The sequence below is a fragment of the Rattus norvegicus genome, chromosome 8 (assembly GCF_036323735.1).
Source record: "Rattus norvegicus strain BN/NHsdMcwi chromosome 8, GRCr8, whole genome shotgun sequence".
Lineage (NCBI taxonomy): Eukaryota > Metazoa > Chordata > Mammalia > Rodentia > Muridae > Rattus > Rattus norvegicus.
In genome coordinates this window covers 26,580,922-26,605,247 of record NC_086026.1, presented here as the reverse complement: position 1 = coordinate 26,605,247, position 24,326 = coordinate 26,580,922, and the positions used below count along the sequence as shown (strand labels likewise).

At 37.5% G+C, this 24,326-nt stretch overlaps 1 protein-coding gene and 1 pseudogene across 1 annotated transcript; both read left to right on the top strand.

The window, feature by feature from the left end:
- Positions 1-1,616: 1,616 nt before the first annotated feature.
- Olr1177 (olfactory receptor 1177) lies at positions 1,617-2,555 on the top strand. Its single transcript, NM_001000865.1, has one exon. It carries the CDS (start codon positions 1,617-1,619, stop codon positions 2,553-2,555), a length of 939 nt encoding a protein of 312 aa, NP_001000865.1.
- Positions 6,985-7,672, top strand: Or7q2-ps1 (olfactory receptor family 7 subfamily Q member 2, pseudogene 1; annotated as a pseudogene).

Sequence of the window (24,326 nt, the reverse complement as noted above, 5' to 3'; positions counted from 1 at the left end):
AATTCCAATTGCACAGATGAAATAATAAGAGGATAGCAAAGGACTTAAATTGACTATTTAATTGTAATAAATTTAATTTAAATGTAAAAACTCCATATGTAATTTTCACATTTTGAATATATTTATGATATAAATATTATCAAGTATGTATTTCTATATAAAATTGCATGATTGACTGTAACAAGAGTTCATACTCATTAAGCATTTTCTGAATGTCAGGAAATATTCTGAGACAGCATTTCTCATCCTCAGAAGGAAACAAATACCTTGAAAGTTACTGTCATGTATTTAGTTTCAAAATTAAATTAAAAAATGTGTGTGTGTGTGTGTGTGTGTGTGTGTGTAAAAGTTGAGATACTCTGGCTAACCAATTAAACACTTAGTCAAGTGTCTTTATGAAGGTATAGAAAGAAAGGAGGTAAATATTTTCCCCAGCTTAAAAATGATGGAGCATTACTGTCAAGTATATTTTCATTACTTATTCATAGCAAGATATGCTGAACATGAATATATGTCTTGAATTGGAAATTAAGTAATTGTGTAAAAATTATCAGAATATTTTCTTTAAGTCTATTACAAACAAGGTTAATTCTAGTAAATGAGATTTTAGATTTTCTTAAACTAAATTATTCAACTTTATGTTAGAGAATAATTAGAAAAATGGCTGAGCATATTCTTTTGCCTGTGTGGAATATATGACATGGAATGAATAAAATATTAAAATTGAAGTTAATTTCATAACTTATATTGACTAATTGTAATAAAATGATATAAACAAAACACTTGGATGGGTCTGTGAAGCAGTTTCTATGATTCAATTGAAGCATAAAGATAAATTTAGATGTTTAGTCCAGAATTAAAGAAACAGATGTGCAGAAAGCCTATGTAATGAAGTGATATCCCCCTTTTCCAGTCCTTTTGTTAACCTTTGTTGCCAGTGATAATAGGTGACCATAGGTCTTACCATATCAGAAAATTTGGGAATAGTCAAAAGTAAGGAAGAGATTATTATTTAAGTATTCATTTAATTAGTTTGAAATAGAAATAATATTTGTGTGAGGAACTTCATTGAGTGTAGAAAATCAGGAAAAATTAAGAATTGATATATGAAAAGGGTACTGTAATCCACAAATATTTTCAACTTTAATATACTGTTAAACAAAGCAGTTCTTATTGTTATACAATATGTACAAATCCTCAAACTAATTTTATAATATTCTTAAAATAATGGATGGGTATTTGGTATTTTTTGACTTGTTAATTTTCTTTTGCTATAATATTTTTCTTAAATGAACTTCTGTTATTCTCTATTTTCTCTTAAGAATGGTCACTACTTGACTATCATCACAAGTTTTTTCTTCCTTTCTAGAGTTGCTTTTGTCCTAAGATTAATTAAAATCCTCTAATGTGCACATATTTATGACTATGTAATAGAAAACATTAAGGATGGGATTCTACGCATGCTGTGTTTGTCAAAACTGGGATGCATTAATAAGATTTATGAAACTCAAGTAGTAGTATTTTACTTGAGAGAATCTGCATGAGAAATATAAGGAGTTGTGAGTGCTCTTCTATTTGTCTCATCATTTGAATACATTTTCTTCTTCTAAAGGGCGATGATTCATAATGATGTAAAGAATTTAACAGATGTCTTGGAATTCCATCTCATGGCAATTTCAGAGGATCCAGATCTGCAGCTTTTCCTCTTTGGATTATTCCTATCAGTTTACCTGGTCACAGTGCTTGGGAACCTGCTCATCATCCTGCTCATCATCTTTGACTCACACCTCCATACCCCTATGTACTTTTTCCTGTCCAACTTATCTTTGATTGATATATTTTTCATCTCTACCACCATCCCAAAGATGATTGTGGGCCTCAAAATACATAGCAGAGTTATTTCCTATGCAGGCTGCTTGACACAAATGTCTCTTTTTCTACTTTTTGTATGTATGGATGACATGATTCTAACTGTGATGGCTTATGACCGATTTGTGGCCATCTGTCATCCACTTCGTTACACTGTCATTATGAACCCTCAGGTCTGTGTTATCTTAATTGTGTTGTCTTTTCCAGTCAGTGTTTTTGAGTCACAGCTGCACAACTTGATTGCCATACAAGTTACTTGCTTCAAGGACGTGGAAATTGCAAATTTCTTCTGTCATCCTTCACAACTCCTTAATCTTGCTTGTTCTAATACACTCAGCAGTAACATAGTAATATATTTTATTGGTGTCATACTTGGCATTTTTCCTGTCCTAGGGATCATTTTATCATACTGTAAAATCGTTTTCTCCATTCTGAAAATCCCATCCTCCAGTAGGAAATATAAAGCCTTCTCCACCTGCGGTTCTCATCTGTCAGTAGTTTGTTTGTTTTATGGAACTGGGATTGGTGTGTACCTTGGCTCAGCTGTGTCACATTCTCCACAAAAGAATGCAGTGGCTTCACTGATATACACTGCAGTGAGCCCTATGCTTAATCCTTTCATCTACAGCCTGAGGAATAGAGATATCAGTAGTGCCCTGAAGAGATTCCACAGTAGGGTTTTCTAATATTACACCCTATGACTTCCATTTAGGATGCTGGCTTGAAATATAGTATAAAGTCTGTTTGTTCCCACAATATGTGTGAAGTTCTTGATTAAATTCTGCATCAGGATTTGCACTTATTATTGTTGTTTCTTTGTTTAAAATTTGCTTATTTCTTTAAAACATTATCAGTGTGGTTGGGATGAATGTGCAATGGCGAGTAAGTATTTCAACAAATTAGTGCCAAATTTCACTTCAGAAATTTGAATGCTTTCTCAATATGGATGGTATTTATTCTTGCCCACGACTGTGTGCGATTCTGTATGTGTTTCTGTGTGTGTGTGTGTGTGTGTGTGTGTGTGTGTGTGTTTAAAATGCACAGGTATTTAAGCTATCATTCTGAAACAGCAATATGTAATAATTTGAAGATTACACTAGAGGTTTTAAAATTGATCTATTGTACATTTTACTTAATTCCAGATCCAATTACTGCTTAATGATCAGAATATTCAGTAGATATTTGCATAATAATTTAATTCATTGCTTTTTATTTATTCTTTGAGATTTTCCTAAATGTATATGATGAATTCTGGTCTAAATCAAACCTCGACTATTTCTTATACTCTTCCCAACCCAACAAATTCCCTCTCCTCTCACTAAGTTGGCACCTTGCTTTTCTGTCATGTAATTTTTTGTTTGCAATCTACTCGGTTAACCAGGACCACACACATATACATGAGTTTTAAGCAATCTATTGATCAACAAGTGATTCACAGTGACATCACTAAGGACAATGCCTTTTCTCACAGCCTTAGATTGATATTAGCTCTGCTGTATGGATCAATCCCTATGAGTCCTTTCTGTTATGGGGCTTACTTTAATAAGCTGAGTCTTGGTAAGACCCTGTTAGTTCAAGAGAAACATCTCCATATTGTTCCTATGAAACATTATTTACTGCTGTCTAATGAGTTATCATGTTAATTCATTCTGCTTTCTCTGTAATAATTACTGAGACCTGGATGGATCACATTGGTTTAATATGTAAAGATAATCATACTTTATCTTATCATTTGCATCAAGCATGCCTCTTAGCATTAGTCGAAAAAGGTTGTAAAGAGAAGTTTCTTTGGGATTTTGATTGAGGATAATCATTGTCTAATGGTATAATATTTAAAAGATAGTATGATAGCATGTACATTTTGTAATACAAATCAAATTGATTCACCCTTAGTTCTTGTGACACCAACAGTTCTAGGCTTTGACCACAGTAGTGAGCATCAACTCTCTTGTATGGATTGGGCAACAGACCAGAAAATAGTTGATTGTCCTCTTAATATTGGTGACATGTTTGCAACAGTATATATTGTTAACTTGGCTAGCTGGTATTAAAAAAAGGCAATGTTCAAAGCTGAGAAAAAGTACTCTTGATTTATGCAAATACAGTTTTGTATCATATCAATCCATTAATCTCTCTCATCTTTATTCTTCTTCCAATGAACCTGTTCATATTTACTAATACTCTTTCTATTTTCATGTTTGATTTCTTTGCTTTTAATATTTCTTTATTTTGTTTTTTTGTTTGTGAATTGCTGAACTTAATTTGGGTTTTATATGTGAACATGGATGTGCAAACATATTTTAGAATGTTTATATAGTTGTAGGTATCCATATAACTTGAAAAAAACTATTTAGACTTATTTACATCTTCCATATTCACTCCTCTGACAATCACTCATGCCCAACCAAATATATTCCATAATTTTCATTTAGCTTTTATACAGTGCAGTATTTATCTCACCTACATTCAATAACTTTTCATGTAAGCCTTTATTATCACCTATTCTTTATGAAATGCAGAAACCTAAAAATACAAAAATAATATCCAAAAGTGAGAAGCATATGAATTAATGTTTCTGGAACTGACATGTCACTGAGAGTGATTGGTTCTACTTCAATTCACTTACCTTGAGTTTTACTTATTTTTAAGAGTAGATTAGTAGTATTCCAATATATAAATATGCTACAATTTAACTATCCATCCATTGGTTAGGGAAACACTGAACTGTTTACAGTTTATGGCATACATATAATATTTCTACAGATTATGGAATGTGAGAACAGAAACAGTTAAATTCATATTTCTTCAGAAGAATATATTTTCTTCATTTTCTTTTTAAGGTTAGAATGTATTTGTAATGTAAGATATAAAGGAAGTTTAGAAATATGTAAAAGAAATGTAGACATTTAGAAAACATCAGTATTCCATTTCCGATGATACTTTGAGTATGTATGTGATTTCCACTTTTTACACTTCAAGTATAATATCAGATTCATTTCTCTTTCTTGGCATTAATTTGTCTGAGATTTGTTGCTAAAGTCATGAAATGTAAACAAAATCACCTAGAAAAAAATCTATGAAAAAGGAGTTCATTCATGGAAACAGTCAATAAGATTAACAAATTATCATCCAAATTAGCACAAAGGCAGAGAAAGAATAACTAAATTTATAACAACAATGACAAAAAGAAAACAAAATTAGATATCATGAGAGTTGTTGGGTGGGGAAAATGGAATGAATCCCTGAGGGCCAGCAGAAAAAAAAATGGAAATAGGTGATCTTGGGAGGTAGGAGGCTGGAAAGACCCTCTAGAATGTACCAGAGACCAGGGAAGTGGGAGACTCTCTGGACTCAAAGGGGAGACCCTAGATGAAAGGCCCTACAGTGGGGAGAGGGAACTTATTGAATCCACCTACAGCAAAAAGAGAAGGCATCAAGTGAGGGATGGGGTTGTTATCCCACAGCCAAAGCTCTGACCCATAATTCTTTCTGTTTGAAAGAATTGCAGAGATGGAAATGGAGAAGAGCCTTAGGAAAAGAAGGTCTAGCAACAGGCCCAAAGTAGATTTCAGCTGAAGGGGTGGCCCTAAGACCTGTCAACCTTACTGAAGTTATGGGGGCATTTACAAAAGGGGATCAACCATGGCTGCTCTCCAAAAGATCCAACAAGCAGTTGAAAGAGTCAGATGCAGATATGTGCACCCATGTAGGGAGCCGTATTGGATTTGGGCCTGTCCGTTTTGTGACTGTATAGCTCAGAATGCCTACGTGACTCTTGGCTACAAGGCAACAGATGTTCAACCTTGAAATGACTGCCATAAAGCCTTGAGATTGTTGGACAAAAGCCTCTCCCATGAATTTACGGCACAAGAAGATAACAACCACAGAATGCTTCAGCCCAAGTAAATACCAGATGTTTCCTGAGCAAACACCTGATGTCTCCACCGCATGACCTCTTTACCTCCTGCTATCAGAGTACCCTCATCCCTCCTTACTTTGTGTTTTACAAAGGTCACTCCCCCTACCTGAAAGCCTTAAAAGCTGTAACACTCACTCCAATAAACGAGACCTTGACAACAGAACTTTTGCTTGGTCTCCTTCTTCTCTTCACCCCCATTGACCTACAGGTAGAAAGCCTCTTCGGGACCCTGAATAACTGGACCCGCTGGACGGGTCACACCCAACCAATGAACAGAAGCTGATGTCCCCTATGGTTGAATTAGGGAAAAGCTGGAGGAAGCTAAGGAGGAAGGCAACCCTGTAGGAGGACCAGCAGTCTTAATTAACCTGGACCCCAGAGATGTCTTAGACACTGGATCACCAACAAGGCAGACTACATCAGCTGAGATGAGGTGTCCAACACATATACAGCAGAGGACTCCTGGGTCTGGGTTCAGTCAGGGAAGATGTACCTAATCTTCAAGAGATTGGAGGCCCTAGGAAGTTTAGAGGTCTGGTAAAGTGAGTGGAGTGTGGAAATCCTTGTGGAGATGGGGGCTGGGGCTTGGCAGTCAGAGGAGAGGATATATGGGATGTGAAACCATCAGTGGGAGGGTGGGCCTAGAGGGGAATAAAATCTGGAATGTAAAACAACAACAACCAACAACAACAAAACCTAGAGATGATAAGTGGCACATAAGAACAGACACCAAGGAACTCTAAATGGTGATGAGGACATATTACAAAACACTGTACTCTACCAAGTTAGATTAATCTGAAATAATTGGATAAGTTTTCTCTACATATCATTTACCAAAGTTAAATTAAGAATATATAAACAATTTTGAAAGACCTATAACTCATAGTTAACTAGAAGCAGCAAATTCTACCAAAAATGTCCAGGCCAGATGATTTTAGTATAGAATTTTACAAGAAGAATGGTGCCAATACTTTAAAATTATTACACAAAGTAGAAATAGAATAAATGTGTTCAAACAATTTATAAGAGTATATTTACCCAATAGCTAAACCACATAAAGACCCACGAAAGAGAGAGAACTACTGACAAATTTCCCTATGAAGTTAGATACTAGTATTCTCAATAAAATATTTGGTAAATGATATGAAACCCATACCTAGAATTGTTTGAGTGGCTAAGAACATTTCCTAGGCTGACACTGGTTTGCTCTCTAACATACACCAATGATGATTGTGGACATTAAAAATCACAGTATAATCATCTCCTATGTAACCTGTCTGACTTGCATATCTCTCTTTGTGATATTTGCATACTTCTGGATGGCATGTTTCTGACTATGACGGTTTATGACACATTTGTAGCTATTTGTCACCTTCTGCATTACCCAGTCATTATGAAATCATGGCTCTGCAATGTCTTAGTTTCAGTGTCTTCTATGATTTGCATCATGGAATCCCAGATTCTAAATTTGCATGTTTTACACTTTATGTACTTTAATAATGGTAAAATTACCATTTTTTCTGTAATTCTTCTCATGCCCTTAATGTTGCTTGTTCTGAGACCTTTTCCAATAGCAGTATAGGATTTTTTTTTCTGGCATTATCTTTGATTTTACCTGCATCTCAGGGATCCTTTAATAAAAAATTGTATCCAACATTATGAAAATCTTGTCCAAAGGTGGGAGGTACAACATCTTCTCTAATTCTAGGTCTTACCTCTCTGTTATTTGTTTATTTTGTGGAACAACGGGCTGATGTGTATCTTGGCTTCTCTGTGTCAAACACTTCCCTGGGGGTCTTGGTGTCTTTAGTTATTTACATTGTGCTCGCTCCTATGCTGAAACCCTTCATTCAGAGTCTAAGAATCAGAGGTCAAAGAAATTAAAGATGCACCATGAAGAATCCATAGTGAACAACCTTATCATAGTATGCAAGAAAAGCAGTTTAAATGTATCTTGAAGAGCACAGAAGTAATATACATATACACTAGGCAATTCTGCAATTAGACGACATATTACTGGAAATTTTTGCCTTAATTTCTAGTAAGATTTTGACAGGCATTGTTGGAAATGAGAGGAATGACAAAGTTTCTGTTTTAAAAATAACATGACTGTTTTAACTTGAGAAAGTAGAACTTTCTTGAAAATGTTTCTTGTTGTTAGAAGCACTATATTGTGTATTCAATCTATGACACTAAGTACTAAACTTGAGTATGGAACAAAAAGTAAAATATTTCTTCTTCACTTTACTATGATATGAACCTTAATAATTGGCAAATAAGTTTTGGTAAAATAATAAAATTGGGAAAATCAATAAATGAACTATGATCTTCAGCAAGAAAAATATTACTCAGAAAAGTAACAGATATTTATCTTATATATTTTATCATTCATATGAAAATTAGAAGTCATTAGTTTTAAGCCAACCTAGGCAATGAAAGTATGAGTTCTATGTATAAAGTTTTTAATATCTTAAAAGTTTTGACCATTTCCATAACTTCAGTTTAAAAGTTTCATATTTAATAGGAAGATTTAAGTATCTTCTCCTTCTTGGGTATGTTTTTCATGTAATTCTGAGGCTGAGTTCAGATAAGTCTTAGAAGACTTATTCCCAAGTTATTGGACATCAAACTTGATATGTATTTCAGTTTCATATTCTTGTTGTTGACCCACCTAAGAAGCAAAGGAAATCACTGTTTCTTAAAGAGATATGTGTAGAACTTTCAGGATAATTTGTTGTTTTCAATAATAAAAGCATGTTTTTTTTTCACATAAACAGGGAGGACAAAGTTACTTGTTATATTTCAGTCTTAAGGAGAAGGAATGTTTATTTTGATATGTGTCTGGGATTTTTCATTCAAATGTTTGTTTTATGCTCACATTGTTGCTACTTTTCTTAAATGTCACACTTATATCCACAATAAGATAAGACAAATATTCATAAACCATGAAGCACACAAAGGGCTTTATCACAGTTGTCAGACACTGAGGTATGTCTAGTTTATTGTTTAAATTCATTTATATAATCATTCCCATATGGGGAGGTTCAGAATATTGTTATGTTATGAAAGCAAACACCACTTTATTCTTGTGCAATTTATGTCATTCATTATTTATTTTTTGCAATATTTTAATGTTTCTTTACAAAATTTATATGTAATATTTTGATTATATTTATCCCCAAATCCCCGTTCTTTCAGGATGATCTTTAATTATGTACATCATACAAATACATACTCATTCTTCTATGGATCACAAAGAACATTATCCCTGGCCTTTCCTCCATACCTTATTGCTATGTCCTTGGCCCCCACTTGGGCAGACATTCCCTCTTGAACCAAGGCATAAGGCATGCCTATTAAAAGACCAGACTTTAATACAAGAACTCCTTGTGTACACTCTAGCTGAGCATAGCATTAAAATAGGTATACCTATCCAGGTATAGAAAGACCCATACAACAAAGACAAACCTAGAAATTAGTACCTTGACCTGTGATAATCATAAATCTAGGTCCAGAGATGCCATTGTGAAACTGAAATTGATGAAAACCAGGGAAATATATCAACACAAGAATCCAAATAGCCTCCCACAGCAGGTCCAGAATATTTCAACATGACTGAAGCACAAGAAATGCACCTTAAATCCAAATATATTAAGATGATAGAAGTCCTTAAGGAGTGATGAATCAACTCCAGGCAGGCTGCCTACCCACAGACCTCCACACTCTTTTCGAAGTTTCTTTTTTTTTAAATTGGATATATATATTTTTTAAATTTGCAGTTCAAATGTTATCCCCTTTCCTGGTTTACTGTCCATAACCCCTTATCCCATCCCCACTTCTTCTATGAGGGTCTTCCCCCCAACCACGCATCCCTTCCTGTCTTCCTGCCCTGACATTCCCCTACACTGTGTGGGGGGTAGAGTCTAGCCTTGGCAGGAATATGGGTTCTGGATTAACAATCAAAATGTAAATAAGGAATACCCAAGTTAATAAAGACGGTAAATGGATTTTTAATTTATTTATTTATTTATTTATTTATTTACTTCCCAATATCAGCTCCTAATCTTCTCCCAGAACCTCCTCATACAAGTTCTTCTCCATTTCTCCTTCCCCTTTTCCAAAGAAAAGGGAAATACTCTCTCTGAGTGTCACCCGCATCCTACTAAACATGCCTGCGCACTAAACAAGCCATCCCTACTCCTGTAATATCAAGTTGCTTGGGGAGTAAGCACATCCTCTCTATTTGAGGCCAGAAATATCTGTCCATTTACAGGTATGGGATCCACAGACAAGCAAAGAGGCAACATGCTTGGAGTCAGCCCCTGCTCCAGTTGTTTGGCTACATGTATGAAGACCAAGCTGTTTATCTGCTATTTATGTGCACAGGGCCTAGGTGGAGCCCATGCTCACTCTTAGTAGGTTATTCAGTTTCTGCAAGTCCAAAAGGGTCCAAATTAGTTGTCTCTGTTGATCTTCCTGTGGAATATGTATTCTCTTCAGATTCCTTAATCTTTACCCCAACTCTTTTTTAAGAGTCCCCAAGCTCCATCCAATGTTTAGGTATGATTCTCCTTATCTCTTTTAATTGGCTGCTGTGTGGAGCCTCTCAGAGGACAGTTATGCTAGGTTCCTGTGTGCAATTATAACAGAGTATCATTAACAGTGTCAGGGATTGGTTCTTGCTCATGAGTTGAGTCTGAATTTGGGGCAGACATTGGTTGGGCATTCCCTCAGATGAAACTGTTATAAAGGAAAACATTTAATTGGGGTCAACTTACAAGGTCAGTGGTTTAGTCCATTATCACCATGGTAGAAAGCATGGTGGTTTCTCTACCAACTGTTCCACAGTGTTCCTGAGACCTTGTAAGTGGGAGTATTTTGTAAATGTGTCCATTGTGACTATGCTCCTCAACTCTGAACTTTAACTGGTTATAATTTTAGTCCATGTATACTGCAAGTAGAATTTTCTTGATGAAGCCTGAGGACTAAAATTAAGTGCAGGTATTAGAACAAATATGTAGATGGTAAATTTCTATGCTGGTTTAGCAAATTGATGTTTATATATTTTCTATAAAACCCATACATTCACTATCAGTGAATAGTTGGCTAGAATTCAGTAGCAGGCATTGAATCCCCTAGTGAGTCAAAACAGTTCAAAGAGTGAGCTGTGTTTACCACAGAACATGTGTGCATTGTGTCTTCAGCCATACAGGCTTAATTTTTATTTCTTGAGGGTAAGGACAATAGCAATAGGTTGTGTGCATTGAAAACCTCTTTTCCTGTCCATACCAACAACTCAAAAGAGGACTTTCTCCTGTTTGGTATTGTGTTTTTGTTAGGAGGTCCTTTGCTCTTGATTGGAAGCACTGTCAGTCAGATGAGAAAAGTTTATTAAGATTATGTGTACATTTATTCAAGAAATTATATATCCTAAAGCTTTTTTAGGTAGATATTATTCCTTATGAATTTTTAGACATTCTTTTTATTTTATCAACTGGTATGTTTTGTTTTGTATTTACCTTCTTCATGCCACTATAGAGTCTCCCTTTTTCATTTCTCTGATAAGATAGATCTCTTGTATGCAGTTAGTCCCTTCTCTATTGCTCCTCCAAACCCCTATCCTGTCAACTGTTCATTTTTACTTTTTTGTGGGTGCTACAGGCTATATACAAATATTAAATGATACTTTCTTTCTTTCTTTAAATATCCGGTGCGATGCAACAGTTATCCTTCTCAATTTTTGCATTTTTTGTATGAGAGAATTTTTATTGTTAATATAACTTCACTACTTTAATGATTGTTAGGGGTCCATTTGGGGTTTGTAAATATTTTTGTTTATATTTAGTTAGAAATACATCCATTTCTCTAGATTTTCTAATTTACTGAATTCATTCTTTTTAAAATATCACGTGTATATTGCTTTTACTATGTTTAGGTATGGAACTTGAAAGTCAACATCAAACTAAATGGAAAGCAACTTGAAGCAATCCCATTAAAATAGGGACTACACGAGTCTGCACGCTCCCTTCCTACTTACTCAAAATAGAACTCAAAGTCCTACTCATATAAATTAGACAACAAAAGGAGGACAAAGCGATACAAATTGGAAAGGAAGAACTCAAAATATCACTATTTATGGTAGGATACTTAAGTGACTCCAAAAATTCCATCGAAGAACTCCTAAACCTGATAAACAACTTCAGCAAAGTGGCTGGATATAAAATCAACTCAAACAAATCAGTAGCCTTCCTCTACTCAAAGGATAAGCAGGCTGAGAAAGAAATGAGAGAAACAGCACACCCTTCACAATAGTCACAAATAATACAAAATACCTTGCTGTGACTATAACCAAGCAAGTTAAAGATCTGTATGACAAGAACTTCAAGTCTCTGATGAAAGAAATTGAAGATCTCAGAAGATGGAAAGGTATCTTATGCTCATGCATGGGTAGGATTAATATTGTAAAAATGGCCATGTTGCCAAAAGCAACCTACAGATTCAATGCAATCCCCATCAAAATTCCAATTCAATTCTTCATAGAGTTAAAAAGAGCAATTTGCAAATTCATTTGGAATAACAAAAACCCAGGATATTGAAAACTATCCTGAACAATAAAAGAACTTCTGGGGAAGTCACCATCCCTGACCTCAAGCTATACTACAGAGTAATAGTGATAACACTGGAGAAAATTTCCTGAACAGAAAACTTATGCTCTAAGATCAAGAATCGACAAGTGAGACTTCATTTAATTGCACAGCTTCTGTAAGGCAAAGGTCATTGTCTTTAGGGCAAAATGGCAACCAACAGACTGGGAAAAATCTTTATACATCATACATCTGATAGAGAGCTAATATCCAATATACACAAAGAACTCAAGAAGTTAGACTCCAGAGAATCAAATAACTATATTAAAAATGGAGTACAGAGCTAAGCAAAGAGTTCTGAGCTGAGAAATCTCAAATGGATGAGAAGTGCCTAAATAAATGTTCAACATCCTTAGTCATCAGGGAAATGCAAATCAAAACAACCCTGAGATTCCGCCCTCACACCAATCAGAATGGCTAAGATCAAAAACTCTGGTGACAGCAGATACTGGTGAGGATGTGGAGAAAGAAGAACACTCTTCTATTGTTGGTGGGATTGCAAGTTGGTACAAGCATTCTGGAAATCAGTCTGGAGGTTCCTCAGAAAATTGGACCTAGTACTACCTGAGGATCCAGCTATACCACTCCTGGGCATATACCCAAGAAATGAACAAGGACACATGCTCCACTATGTTCATAACAGCCTTATTTATAACATGCAGAAGTTATATATCTGGAATGAACCCAGATATCCTTCCGCAGAGGAATGGATACAGGAACTGTGGTACATTTACACAATGGGGTACTACTCAGCTATCAAACAATGACTTCATGAAATTCTTAGACAAATGGATGGAACTAAAAAATATCTCCCTGACTGAGGTAACCCAATCTTGAAAAATCACACATGGTATGCATTCACTGATAAGTTGATATTAGCCACAAAGCTCGGATTTCCTAAGATAGACCACATGAACCTCAAGAATGACAACCAAAGAATGGATGCTTCAGTCCTTCTTAGAAGGGGGAAACAAAATATTCTTAGGAGGAAATAGAGAAACAAAGTTTAGAGCAGAGACTGAAGGAAAGGCCATCCAGAGTTTGTCCACCTGGGGATCCAGCCAGTATATATACAGCTACCAAACCCAGACAATATTGCTGGTGCCAATAAGTACATGTTGATAGGAGCCTGATATGGCTGTCTTCTCAGAGGCTCTGCCAGAGCATGATAAATACAAAGTCAGATTCTAGCAGACAATCCTTGAACTGAGAATGGGGTTCCCAATGGAGGAGTTTGAGAAAGGATTGAAGGAGCTGAAAGGGTTTGCAACCCCATAAGAACAACAATACTAACTAACTCGAGCTTCCAGGGACTAAACCACCATCCAAAGAGTACATGTGGACAGACATATGGCTCCAGTTCCATGTGTAGCAGAGGATGGCCTTGTTGGGCATCAATGGGAGAAGTCCTTGGTCCTGCCAAAGCTCGACTACTCCAGTGTAGGGGAATATCAAGGCAAGAAGGCAGGAAGTGGTGGGTGGGTGGGAGAACACCCTCACAGAAGCAAGGGGTGGGGGTAAGGGATAGGAAGTTTATGGATAGGATACTCAGAAAGGGAATAACATTTGAAATATAAATGAATAATAAAATCCAATAAAAATATCATGTGTGATTCTAAATATTCATGTGGTTTGGCAGTATCTATTCTAATCTTATACTTTACTTTCTAATTTAATTTTTAAAAGTCTTACTCTTCTATATTTTGGTTAGATTTTATACTGAAATAGGATATTACATAATATTAATATTAAATATACACATATGTATGTGTGTGAGTTAGTGTGTATGCGTATATGTTTTCAAGAACCTACCAAAGCAAAAAAAAAAAAAAAAAAAAAAAACAACTGGACATTGAATATGCCAGAGCTGAAAGGTACATGAAACTTTGAATTACCTTTTCAGTGTGCATGGAATTGAAATCCAATGCTGTAGAAGAACAGGAGGTACTTTTGGTCTTTGAGTCAGTTAAATATTTCAGCTAAAATATTTGATTTTTAATTTATTTTATTTTTGTTTTAGTTATTCTTACTTATGAAGACAATGAACTATATTATTAGGCTATTTATTTGTAGTATCTCTGTTTTTGGAGTGTAGTCACTCATTTGAGAAGCTTCATTTTAGATCTGCCTCACATTTTTACCAATATTTTTGTACTCATGCATTCATTTTTTCCTAATTTAAATAATTAATAAAATTCCCAATTTCTTCAGTAGCACATTTTGCTATAAAACTTTATATTGTTTGAACTTGATATTCTTGTATTTTTATCTTTTGAGTATATATCCAAGTGGGAAAAGATGAGTTTAATCCTGAAGAGACTTGAGGCCCCAGGGAAGGGGGAGGAGGAATTGTGTGAGAAACTGTTGGAGGGGCCCCAAGAGGGGGACAATGAATGTAATATAAATAAATAAAATTTAAAAGAGATTTTTTATTTTCCATTTTTGTTATTCTAGTAGGTTGGGTTCTGGAATTTAGAACTTCTCTGTGTGTTGGCTTTTGTCTTTGTAACTTGATTTTTTTTAGTTTTGAACATGTGTTACTACAAGCTGAACAGTTTTACATATGGTATATTTTATCATGGTTCTGAGTATAGCAAAATTCAGCAAGCTAGGAACTCCTGTTACACCTAGATAATTTGTTTGATATTCATATTGCATAACTCACTTCTTGATGTGCATTGTTGCAATGAGTCAAATTTACAAACACAAGTTGAAAGGAATACAAACAGGAGAAGGTAATAAGACAGGGAGATTAGGGTATGATATGCTCAAACTGCACTGCAGATATGTAATTGTGTGTACATTTTGTACAATTAATAAATATTTATTATAAACTACACTGAAGTCTCATCTTTCTTCTTAACATTTCTACCACAGAATACACATAAATTCAAAATTATTTGAAAGTATATCTATTATAAGGAAACTTATATACTGAAGACAATAATCTAAATTAATATAGTTACTAGGGAAAATAGTCTCCTCCTCCTCCCTCTCCCCCTCCTCCTCTCCTCTCCTCTCTGTCTCTCTGTCTCTGTTTCTCTGTCTCTCTGTCTCTGTCTCTGTCTCTGTCTCTCTCTCTCTCTCTCTCTCTCTCTCTCTCTCTCTCACACACACACACACATACACACACACACAGGCACATACAAATTCAAAATAAAACTACTGTAGCAATAATCCATATTATTCCAGGTTATGTATTTGAAGGAAGTAAAGACAGCATACAAAGAGATAACTGTAACACTATATGTACTCTCATATTCTTCAAAGAAATTATAAAATCAGCCTTAATTCATATTGATGTTCTAGTAGAGAGAGAAATTATGGGATGTATTTCCACAATGGAGTCCAGTCAGACACAAAAAAGAATGCAATGCTAGAAAGTAAATGTAGAGGAATATCAAGATTTTAAGCCAAATAAAGCAGACAATTGACAGGCACAGCATTGATTCTGTAAAGAGTATGTAATAAAATAAGATAAGAGCAAAGTAAATTGTGAGATGACTATTATAATTATGAGGAAAGAGGTAAATAGTTACACAAGGAAAGGTAGAAAGGAAATATTTTGCAATATTTTTCCCTTTTGTCTAAATAAAGAATAGGCTTTAACTCTAACACATTTTGTAAAACTATTTACAGTAATGCAGCTATTTCTGCCAAGCTTTCCAGAATGTGCAATTTTGTTGTATTTGGCAGATTTAGGATTGAGTATCTTTGAGTTCTGTCTCATATGAACTCAGAAATTTGAGTGTCCTGAGAAATTTGTAGTCCCAAGATGATATTTGAGTGGTGTTTGTCAGATTAGAGAGAGTCCTGGCTAGCTAGAGGATAGTAATTAACCCAAAGCTGTCCTCAGTTTGCATATAACCCAGTGTTAGAAGAGGCATTTGACAGTTTTTTTCCTAGTGCTTAGAATTACCACAATCCAAGTGGATTCATCATGACATGGGCCTCATCATCTTCTTGGAAACCGCACAGGTTACTATTAGGAATGTCATGTTTCCTTGAAACATAGCAACTGAAAAAGTATTACCTTTCAATTGAAAGTAAAAACAATTGTTGTGGAAAAATGAAACCAACTATATCTTAGTATGTGTAGATAACTATACCTATCCTCCTCCCCCTCCCTATATCTATATCTATATTATATATGATATTAATATATGTATTAAAGGCTTAATTATATTTACTTTTAGATCATAAATGATATTCACTTTGAATTTCAGCCTGACCTTTTTCTTTTCTCTTTCTTTTGGTTTTTGGGGTTGCAAAGGCCAGATTTATTTGTGAGAAGTATCACTATCACACACTTCTATAGACTTCATTATTAATTATAGTTTTTAACTAATTATTTGTTTTTACAGTCCAGATTTTATTCCCCTCCAGGTCCACCTCACGAGAGGAGAGTTCCACATTCCATTCCTTTTTCCTGCCTCTTCCCCATCCCCATCCCTGTGTCTCCACAAAAATGTTCCTACCCCACCCACCCCACCAGACATCTAAACTTCCTGGGGCCTCCAGTTTCTTGAGGGTTAGGTGCAGCTTCTCTGATTGAACCTAGACCCAGGAGTCCTCTGCTGTATATGTTGGAGGCGTCATCTCAGCTGGTATATGCTACCTGGTTGGTGATCTAGTGTCTGAGAGATCTCAGGAGTCCAGGTAAATTGAGACTGCTGGTCCTCCTACAGGATTGTCCTCCTTAGCTTCCTCCAGCTTTTCCCTAATTCACCCAAAGAAGTCAGCAGCTTCTGTTCATTGGTTGGGCGCATATATCTGCATCTGACTCTTTCAGCTGCTTGTTGGGTCTTTAAGAGAGCAGTCATGTTAGGTTCCTTTTTGTAAAAACCTTATAGAGTCAGCTGTGGTGTTAAGTTTCGGGGTTTTCCCTTGAGGTGGATCCCACTTTGGGCCTGTCACTGGACCTTCTTTTCCTCAAGCTCTTTTCCATTTCTATTCCCTCATTTCTTTCAGACAGGAAGAATTATAGGTCAGAGGTTTGGCTGTGGGATAACAACCCCATCTCTTACTTGATGCCCTGTCTTTCTCCTGAAAATGGATTCAATGAGTTCCCTCTTCCCACTGTAGGGCTTTTCATCTAGGGTCCCACCTTTGAGTCTCCTTTGAAACCCTGAGGGTTTCTCACTTCCTGGGTCTCTGGTACATTTTAGAGGGTCCTTTCAAACTCCTTCTTCCAAATTTAAATCACTATAATCCCTATGTGCCTGCTTCTGCTCACCAAGTATTGGGATTAAAGGCATGTGCTTCCCAAGTGCTGGGATTAATGGGCTGAACCACCACCTGGCTACAGATTCTTTATAATTACTATTCTCATAGAGTTGTCCTGGTTTAATTTGGTTCTCCATTTCCCTTATTTTTTAGTATTAAGGGTAAGCTTTCAAATTTTTAGAGTGTGCAATTTATTATTCTTGTTGATTTATTTTGAATTTGACACCTGGAAAAATTTATTATATTATCAACTTGGACATGATGCTAATCTGTCCACACTTCCATTATAGAATCATTTTTTGTCTTCCTTGCCTGTATGAGGGACATAAAATTTGATGTCTTTGTTAAGATTTGCCATTTCAATTCATGCCTCCCATGACCATATATCTTTTCGATTTATCTACCAGTTAGTGGTTTTCCATTTTGATGACAATATAGTTATATCACTGAGCAAATACCATGAATTGGAGAAGATAGAGATTTTTCCTTTTGATTTTCTAGTTGTTTGTCTTCTATCACTGATTTTGTGGTTTCTTCCTTAATATTGACCATTACATCTCCCAATCTTTAGGCTTCTGTTTTACTTTAGTTTTGTTTCCATCACTCGTTGATAAACTGGCAGTAAACAAAGCATTAATAAAATGTTATGACCATTGCATTTGCCCCACAGTTCAATATGTGTCTCTTTTGGGGGAGTGTCAAGCCATTTAGGTAACTGAGTTATTTCCTTAGTATGAGAAAGCACAAATCCCTTTGGTACCACATCCTGATCCTGAAGGAATTAGGTAGCAGCTCCACTGTAATACCTTTACATGCATAGATAAGTCTGCAAAGGACTCTGCTTTTATCATCATAGTTGGCACTGACTGAGAGTAAGATTCTCCATTACTTCTTTTTTTTTCTTTTTTTTTTGGAGCTGGGGACCGAACCCAGGGCCTTGCGCTTGCTAGGCAAGTGCTCTACTGTCGCGCGCCAAACGTCTCGCCAGTAATAATGATGCGCGGCAACAGGATTCTTCTGCAAACAAGCCTTTACTGTACAGCTCTCTTGAACAGGGACAGGGGACCACGAGCGGCAAAGTCGCTCGCCTTATATACACAACTGTCCCGCGTGCGACTTTCCGCCGGCAAGAAGCACGCGGACATTTAGAAATCCTTACTGTGACCAACTTTATTAATCTTAGAAGAGGAAAGCCCCGCCGCGCCAACATGGCGCGCTTATAAAACCCTAGTGCCGCTCATCCACACCTGATTGGTTGTTTACCCATGATCTCATAAGGCACGCCCCGGAGTGGGCAAAGACCTGGCACGAAGGCACTCTTGCACATGCGCACAGTTAACTTCCTGAAAGGGGGCCGGCTGGTGAGGCGAAGGCTGGCGCCATCTTGTAATGTCGGAGGCTATCCTGGCCTTCCACGTGGGGCGCAGTGGAAGCCAGCGCCATCTAGTGGTGGCGAATGTTATTGCGGGCCTCTACATCTCACCCTTATAATTTATATTATTTTATAGCAGTCATGATCACCCTATCGCGTGCAATGAGGAAACCTCAGCGATGTGCAAGGGATGATCAAAGGATCACTGAGTCTCTCTCATCCCAGTGTAATGGATCCACAGATCCATGGGGTGCAGGAGCAGAGAACTCAGATACAGAGAGAGTCCCTCTCCTCCCAGTGCAATGGATGCACAGATCCATGGGGTGCAGGAGCAGAGAACTCAGATACAGAGAGAGTCCTGAGCAAGATAACCAAATTCCAGGGGAGGCCCCTAGTACAATGGCCACAAGTGCTTGAGTGAATAACGGCCTTGTCACGTTTCTGTTGAGATCTGAGTTTGCAAACCAACCAAGCATGAACACTGATCCACAGCATAGGGCTGCACCAGACAGAGCCACTCCTGATAAGTAGTGGGCACCTCATTTGGTCCTCCTCAGCTGTTACCACCAAGGGCCGTAGTCAAGCTGCTCCTATAATAAAACTTAGAATTCCCAATTGTTAGTAACTACTCCAGAAAGTTCACCCACTGACCTTGTCTAACAATAGATTGGGGGAGGATAACTCCAGACACTGCAGACACAATGTCTGCAGCAGTAATGGCTGCTACAATAGCAGCAAAAGTGTCAAGGTCTTTTCTAGGACAGTTCAGGATCAGTCATTTTTCTCTGGAACAACCAGCAGACAATGGAACCATTTCTGAGATCTGTATAACCAGGACAGAGTTCCCCAGTCTACTGTAGCTTTAAGCAGGTAGCATTCCTGTAAAGCTACAGTCTGTAAAATGACCAGTTAAGGCAGCAAGAGTCACCAGGGAAAATGAAGGGGGCAACAACGGCTGGAGTCCAGTCTTCCCCAGCAAGCAGCAGTGTACAGAGGGTCAGAGAGCAGGCCATAGTGGGATGGGACACATGCAGCGGTAACACTGACTGCAGCAACGGCAAAATCTCTGTGATGACAAAGGATGAAGGGGAATCTTCTATCTTCCTCTCAGGGCAGAGGGATGACTCCAGGGACCCGAGCCACGAGAGCTGAATAACCAGGATCAGCGAGTCTCAGCAACCACTCAGGCAGCTGGCACACTCTTGTAGCATCCTGTAGAAAAAACACAAACATTCCCCTCTTCCCCATATAAAATATCTGGACAGGATCATGTCAATAAGTGGATCTCTCTATTTCACCTAGGCAGAAGTATGCCTAGTTGAAGGGTGCCATAAACTTTGGCATCCAAAATTTTAAAATTGAAATAAAAGGAGCATTATTTAGCATACAGGGATAACTCCCCCTTTTTATTCATTAAGATATAGTAAAGATATTATTTATTAAGGTAAGTCCTCGAGGATTAAATTGAGGACACTGAGCATTTGTATTTATAAATTGACTTGTATACCAAATTATTGTCTCCAGCATAATTGTATTGGATATATAAAGAATGAGATTTTTTCACTAATTGTTCTTATGTAAGGCCTATAATCTGTCTGGTATCTTGTCCTCCCTTGCTAAAGAGCCCAGGCAATCCAGTTTGAGTTCTTAAATGTCCTATAAAGGAACAGTATTTAGTGCTCTTAACCACTAAGCCATTTCTCTAGCACCTCACAAACTTTATTTACCTAAACATAAGCATTAATTAGAAATGTCAAATCTTGTAAATATTGTCCAGATTCAGTCTTACTAGAAATCCCTGAGCTGGCAGGGTGAGGCTGGGAGTTGAAAGTAAGCAAATGGAGTCTTCCTCTTTTCGTGAGGGTGTGTTATCAACTCCATTACCATTTTCAAAGAGCTGGGTCTATGGTTTTGTTTAGTTGTCTGAGCCAGAGCACTGAAAGGACAGTGAGTTGTCAGACAATTTACACTGAAATCACTCACTGATTTTAAGTAGAAAACCTGTCTCTAATAAATCATTAAGTAATTGAAATCAATTGTAAACCACAAGCCACACATTGGCTATCAGTATGTGAATAGAAAGTTTGATTTAAAAACAGTGGCTAAAGCACGGAATTTAATAATCTGTGTTGAAGCAATAGAAACTCAAGAGAATAGACAAGTGATCCAATCATACCTGTAGCCTTTTCATTAGATGAACCACCTATAAATACAGTAAGCGCATTTCCTATGGGTTGTATGCACAAATATACAGGAAGTATAAAAGCATGTAAAGAGTAAAATTATCAATTTCGTCTGAAAAATTTGTATATGTAATAGGCCAAATATCAGTATTTTGTAATAACCAATTAACTGTTGTTTGGAATAAGATATGTTTTACCAGGTTTCTTTTCAAAATACTTCTATGACTCCAGTCCACAACTCTGTACTAACACAGCTGAAGCTTTATCTCCAATGTGCATAACAAAGACCTAAGTCCTCTAGTAGGGTGAGGTACTTGGCCAATTAACATATCCTTAGAAGCTTAAAATTAGCTTCAAATATTCTTATCTGGAGTAGTGTAACAGCTACTCCCCAAATATTAAAGCTCATTTTGAGAGCAAAGGTTTGTAGTAAAAATTTCCATATACATTGAAAGATTTAAGTTCTAACTTCTTACACTGAAGAAGCAACAAAATTACGTAATATGAGGCTGTTAGCAATCCTCTAAATCTATCCTGAAATGGCAGTTGGAGTAAGTAAAGTGGCTGTAATGTTCTCACAAGTTCCAAAACCTCATCAATCCTTCGTAAATCTTGTAACAATCTCTACCTGTTTGGTTTTTCCTTAATTAAAAATAAGATGAGTTAGTCAATGTAACACTGGCAATCCTAAATCACAATCTTTAAGTTCTCTTTGTAACACCAGAACACAGCCACAAGGTCACCTGAGTTCTGAGTACCTAGGCAGTTGTCCTTAGGGCAGTGGTAATTAGCATAAAATTACCAATAGCTTTAGGGTAAACCACAACTTTGGAAAGCAAAACTCGCTAGGCAACTGTTCTTGGGGCAGTGGAATTAGCATTAATATACAGATACAAAGTTTGACTGCCAATTCTTATATATGAACGCACGATGGTGCGGTCTCCAATACCTCAACAAAGAGACAATGTGCTAAATTCTTTTAGAAGCCTGGTTCCTAGAGTAAGAATTCCATAAAAACATTACCTCAATTTAGACCTGTCTCCCTAGGTTGGCCCATGTCACACGCTATCTAGAATGACTCCATCCAGATTACCAGCTTTATGTCAACTTTCTGTTACCAATATTATACCCTTTTAACCATATTCAATAACTTGAAAGCCAATAGTCCATAACCAAGGCAAGTAGAGCATATTTATACATTTAAAACCAATGAGAAACAAAATTGAAGTGGCTACACCTATCTTTAATATTTAGCCCAAACACCATTTTTACCTTTTTGCTATGATTTTAAGAGAAGCACCTTGTCACCTGTTGAGTCAAGTAATAAGTCAGGGATTTTTCTAAGAGAAACAGCTATCAACTCTTGTATGAAGAAGCTGAGAAGCTGTTGGCACTTTTAAGATCAGCTCGGGTAGATGCTTAGCCTCTGGGCAGCTTCTCCAGCTAATTTAGACACCTGGCTCCAGGCACAGGGCTTCAAAGACCTGATTGAAACTGTTTTTTATTCATTTGTTCCCTTTTGAAACGAGTTAAAACCAAGTCAATGTGTGCACGACCAGCAGATAAAGTTTTTTACCATTTTTTCTTTTGAACATGAAACATAAAACATTTAAACAACGAGAAATAAAAAACACAGACATACACTGACAGACATGGGACATCCTGGTGCACCAGAGACAAACAATAGACAAATAGGGAAAAAACCAGATGGTGTTCACGGTGACTATCCACTCGAGTGGAGTCGATATGGGCGATGGATTGTCTCAATTCCTGGACTAGTCCACCAACCTGTTGAAACCCAATTCCTGTAAGATACTGAGATATATTATCTGAGCAGTACGACCGACATTAGCCAATGGTATGGAAGTGAAACACAGCCCTGAATATTTTTACACACAACCCAATTACATTGACTCCATCAGGCTGTCCACGGGCACTGAGATGTCCTTTTGTTTGATACTCCTGAATAAATTTTCAGGCAGTCTGCCTCTATCAAATCTGATCAGTATGACTCTGTAAAGCTGTTGCATCAGCGCAGGGACGCGGCGTCCCCAGAGCCAGCGCTGGAGTTTAAGCACACTTCTAACAGGCACAAAGACAAAATTTTTCTCCCAAAATGCTGTGTTCCTTTTATCTCCTCCCTTCTCCTCACCCGGGGCGTTCTTTCCCCAATCTTTCACCTCTGGCGGTGGTAAGACCGCAGGGGGGCCTGGTGCTTGAGATCGATCAGGATCCTTTTCTCGTTGCAACTTTTCACTACCCTCTGTTTCTGACACGCTTCGTCCTTCCCCCAACACTCTCCGCTTTGCTGTTACAGCTGGGCAGTTCCCACGCGACCTCTGACGCCGTTTGGCGGTAACTAGAAACTCAAAGGTCAATAGAAACAACCCGAGGGCTGCCAGAGTAACCATAGCGGCTCCTGCTGCGTCCGGCAGAGGACTGAGCTGGAACAGATCAAGGCTAAACATAGTCTCTCAGAGTTTTACCTGAATTCCACAGTTTCTGGATTTCTTCCGTGAAACGGAGGCTTCCCATAGCGCCGGCGATGATGTGGCTTTTGTCCCGGGTTTCTGGCACCAAATGTCCCAAGCGCGACTTCCTGCCAGCAAGAAGCACGCGGACATTTAGAAATCCTTACTGTGACCAACTTTATTAATCTTAGAAGAGGGAAGCCCTGCCGCACCAACATGGCGCGCTTATAAAACCCTAGTGCCGTGCATCCACACCTGATTGGTTGTTTACCCATGATCTCATAAGGCACGCCCCGGAGTGGGCAAAGACCTGGCACGAAGGCACTCTAGCACATGCGCACAGTTAACTTCCTGAAAGGGGGCCAGCTGGCGTGGCGAAGGCTGGCGCCATCTTGTAATGGCGGAGGCTATCCTGGCCTTCCACAGGGGGGCGCAGTGGAAGCTAGCGCCATCTAGTGGTGGCGAATGTTATTGCGGCCCTCTACACACAACAGTATGCTAATAATCTCTCAGGGATTGGTGGGGCATGGGTCACCCCACTATCACCCCACTACTTGTCCTCCAGGGATTGGCAGAGAATGAATCACCTCACTAGCATGGTACCGCCCATTCATTAGCATATTACTGGCCAACTGACACCAG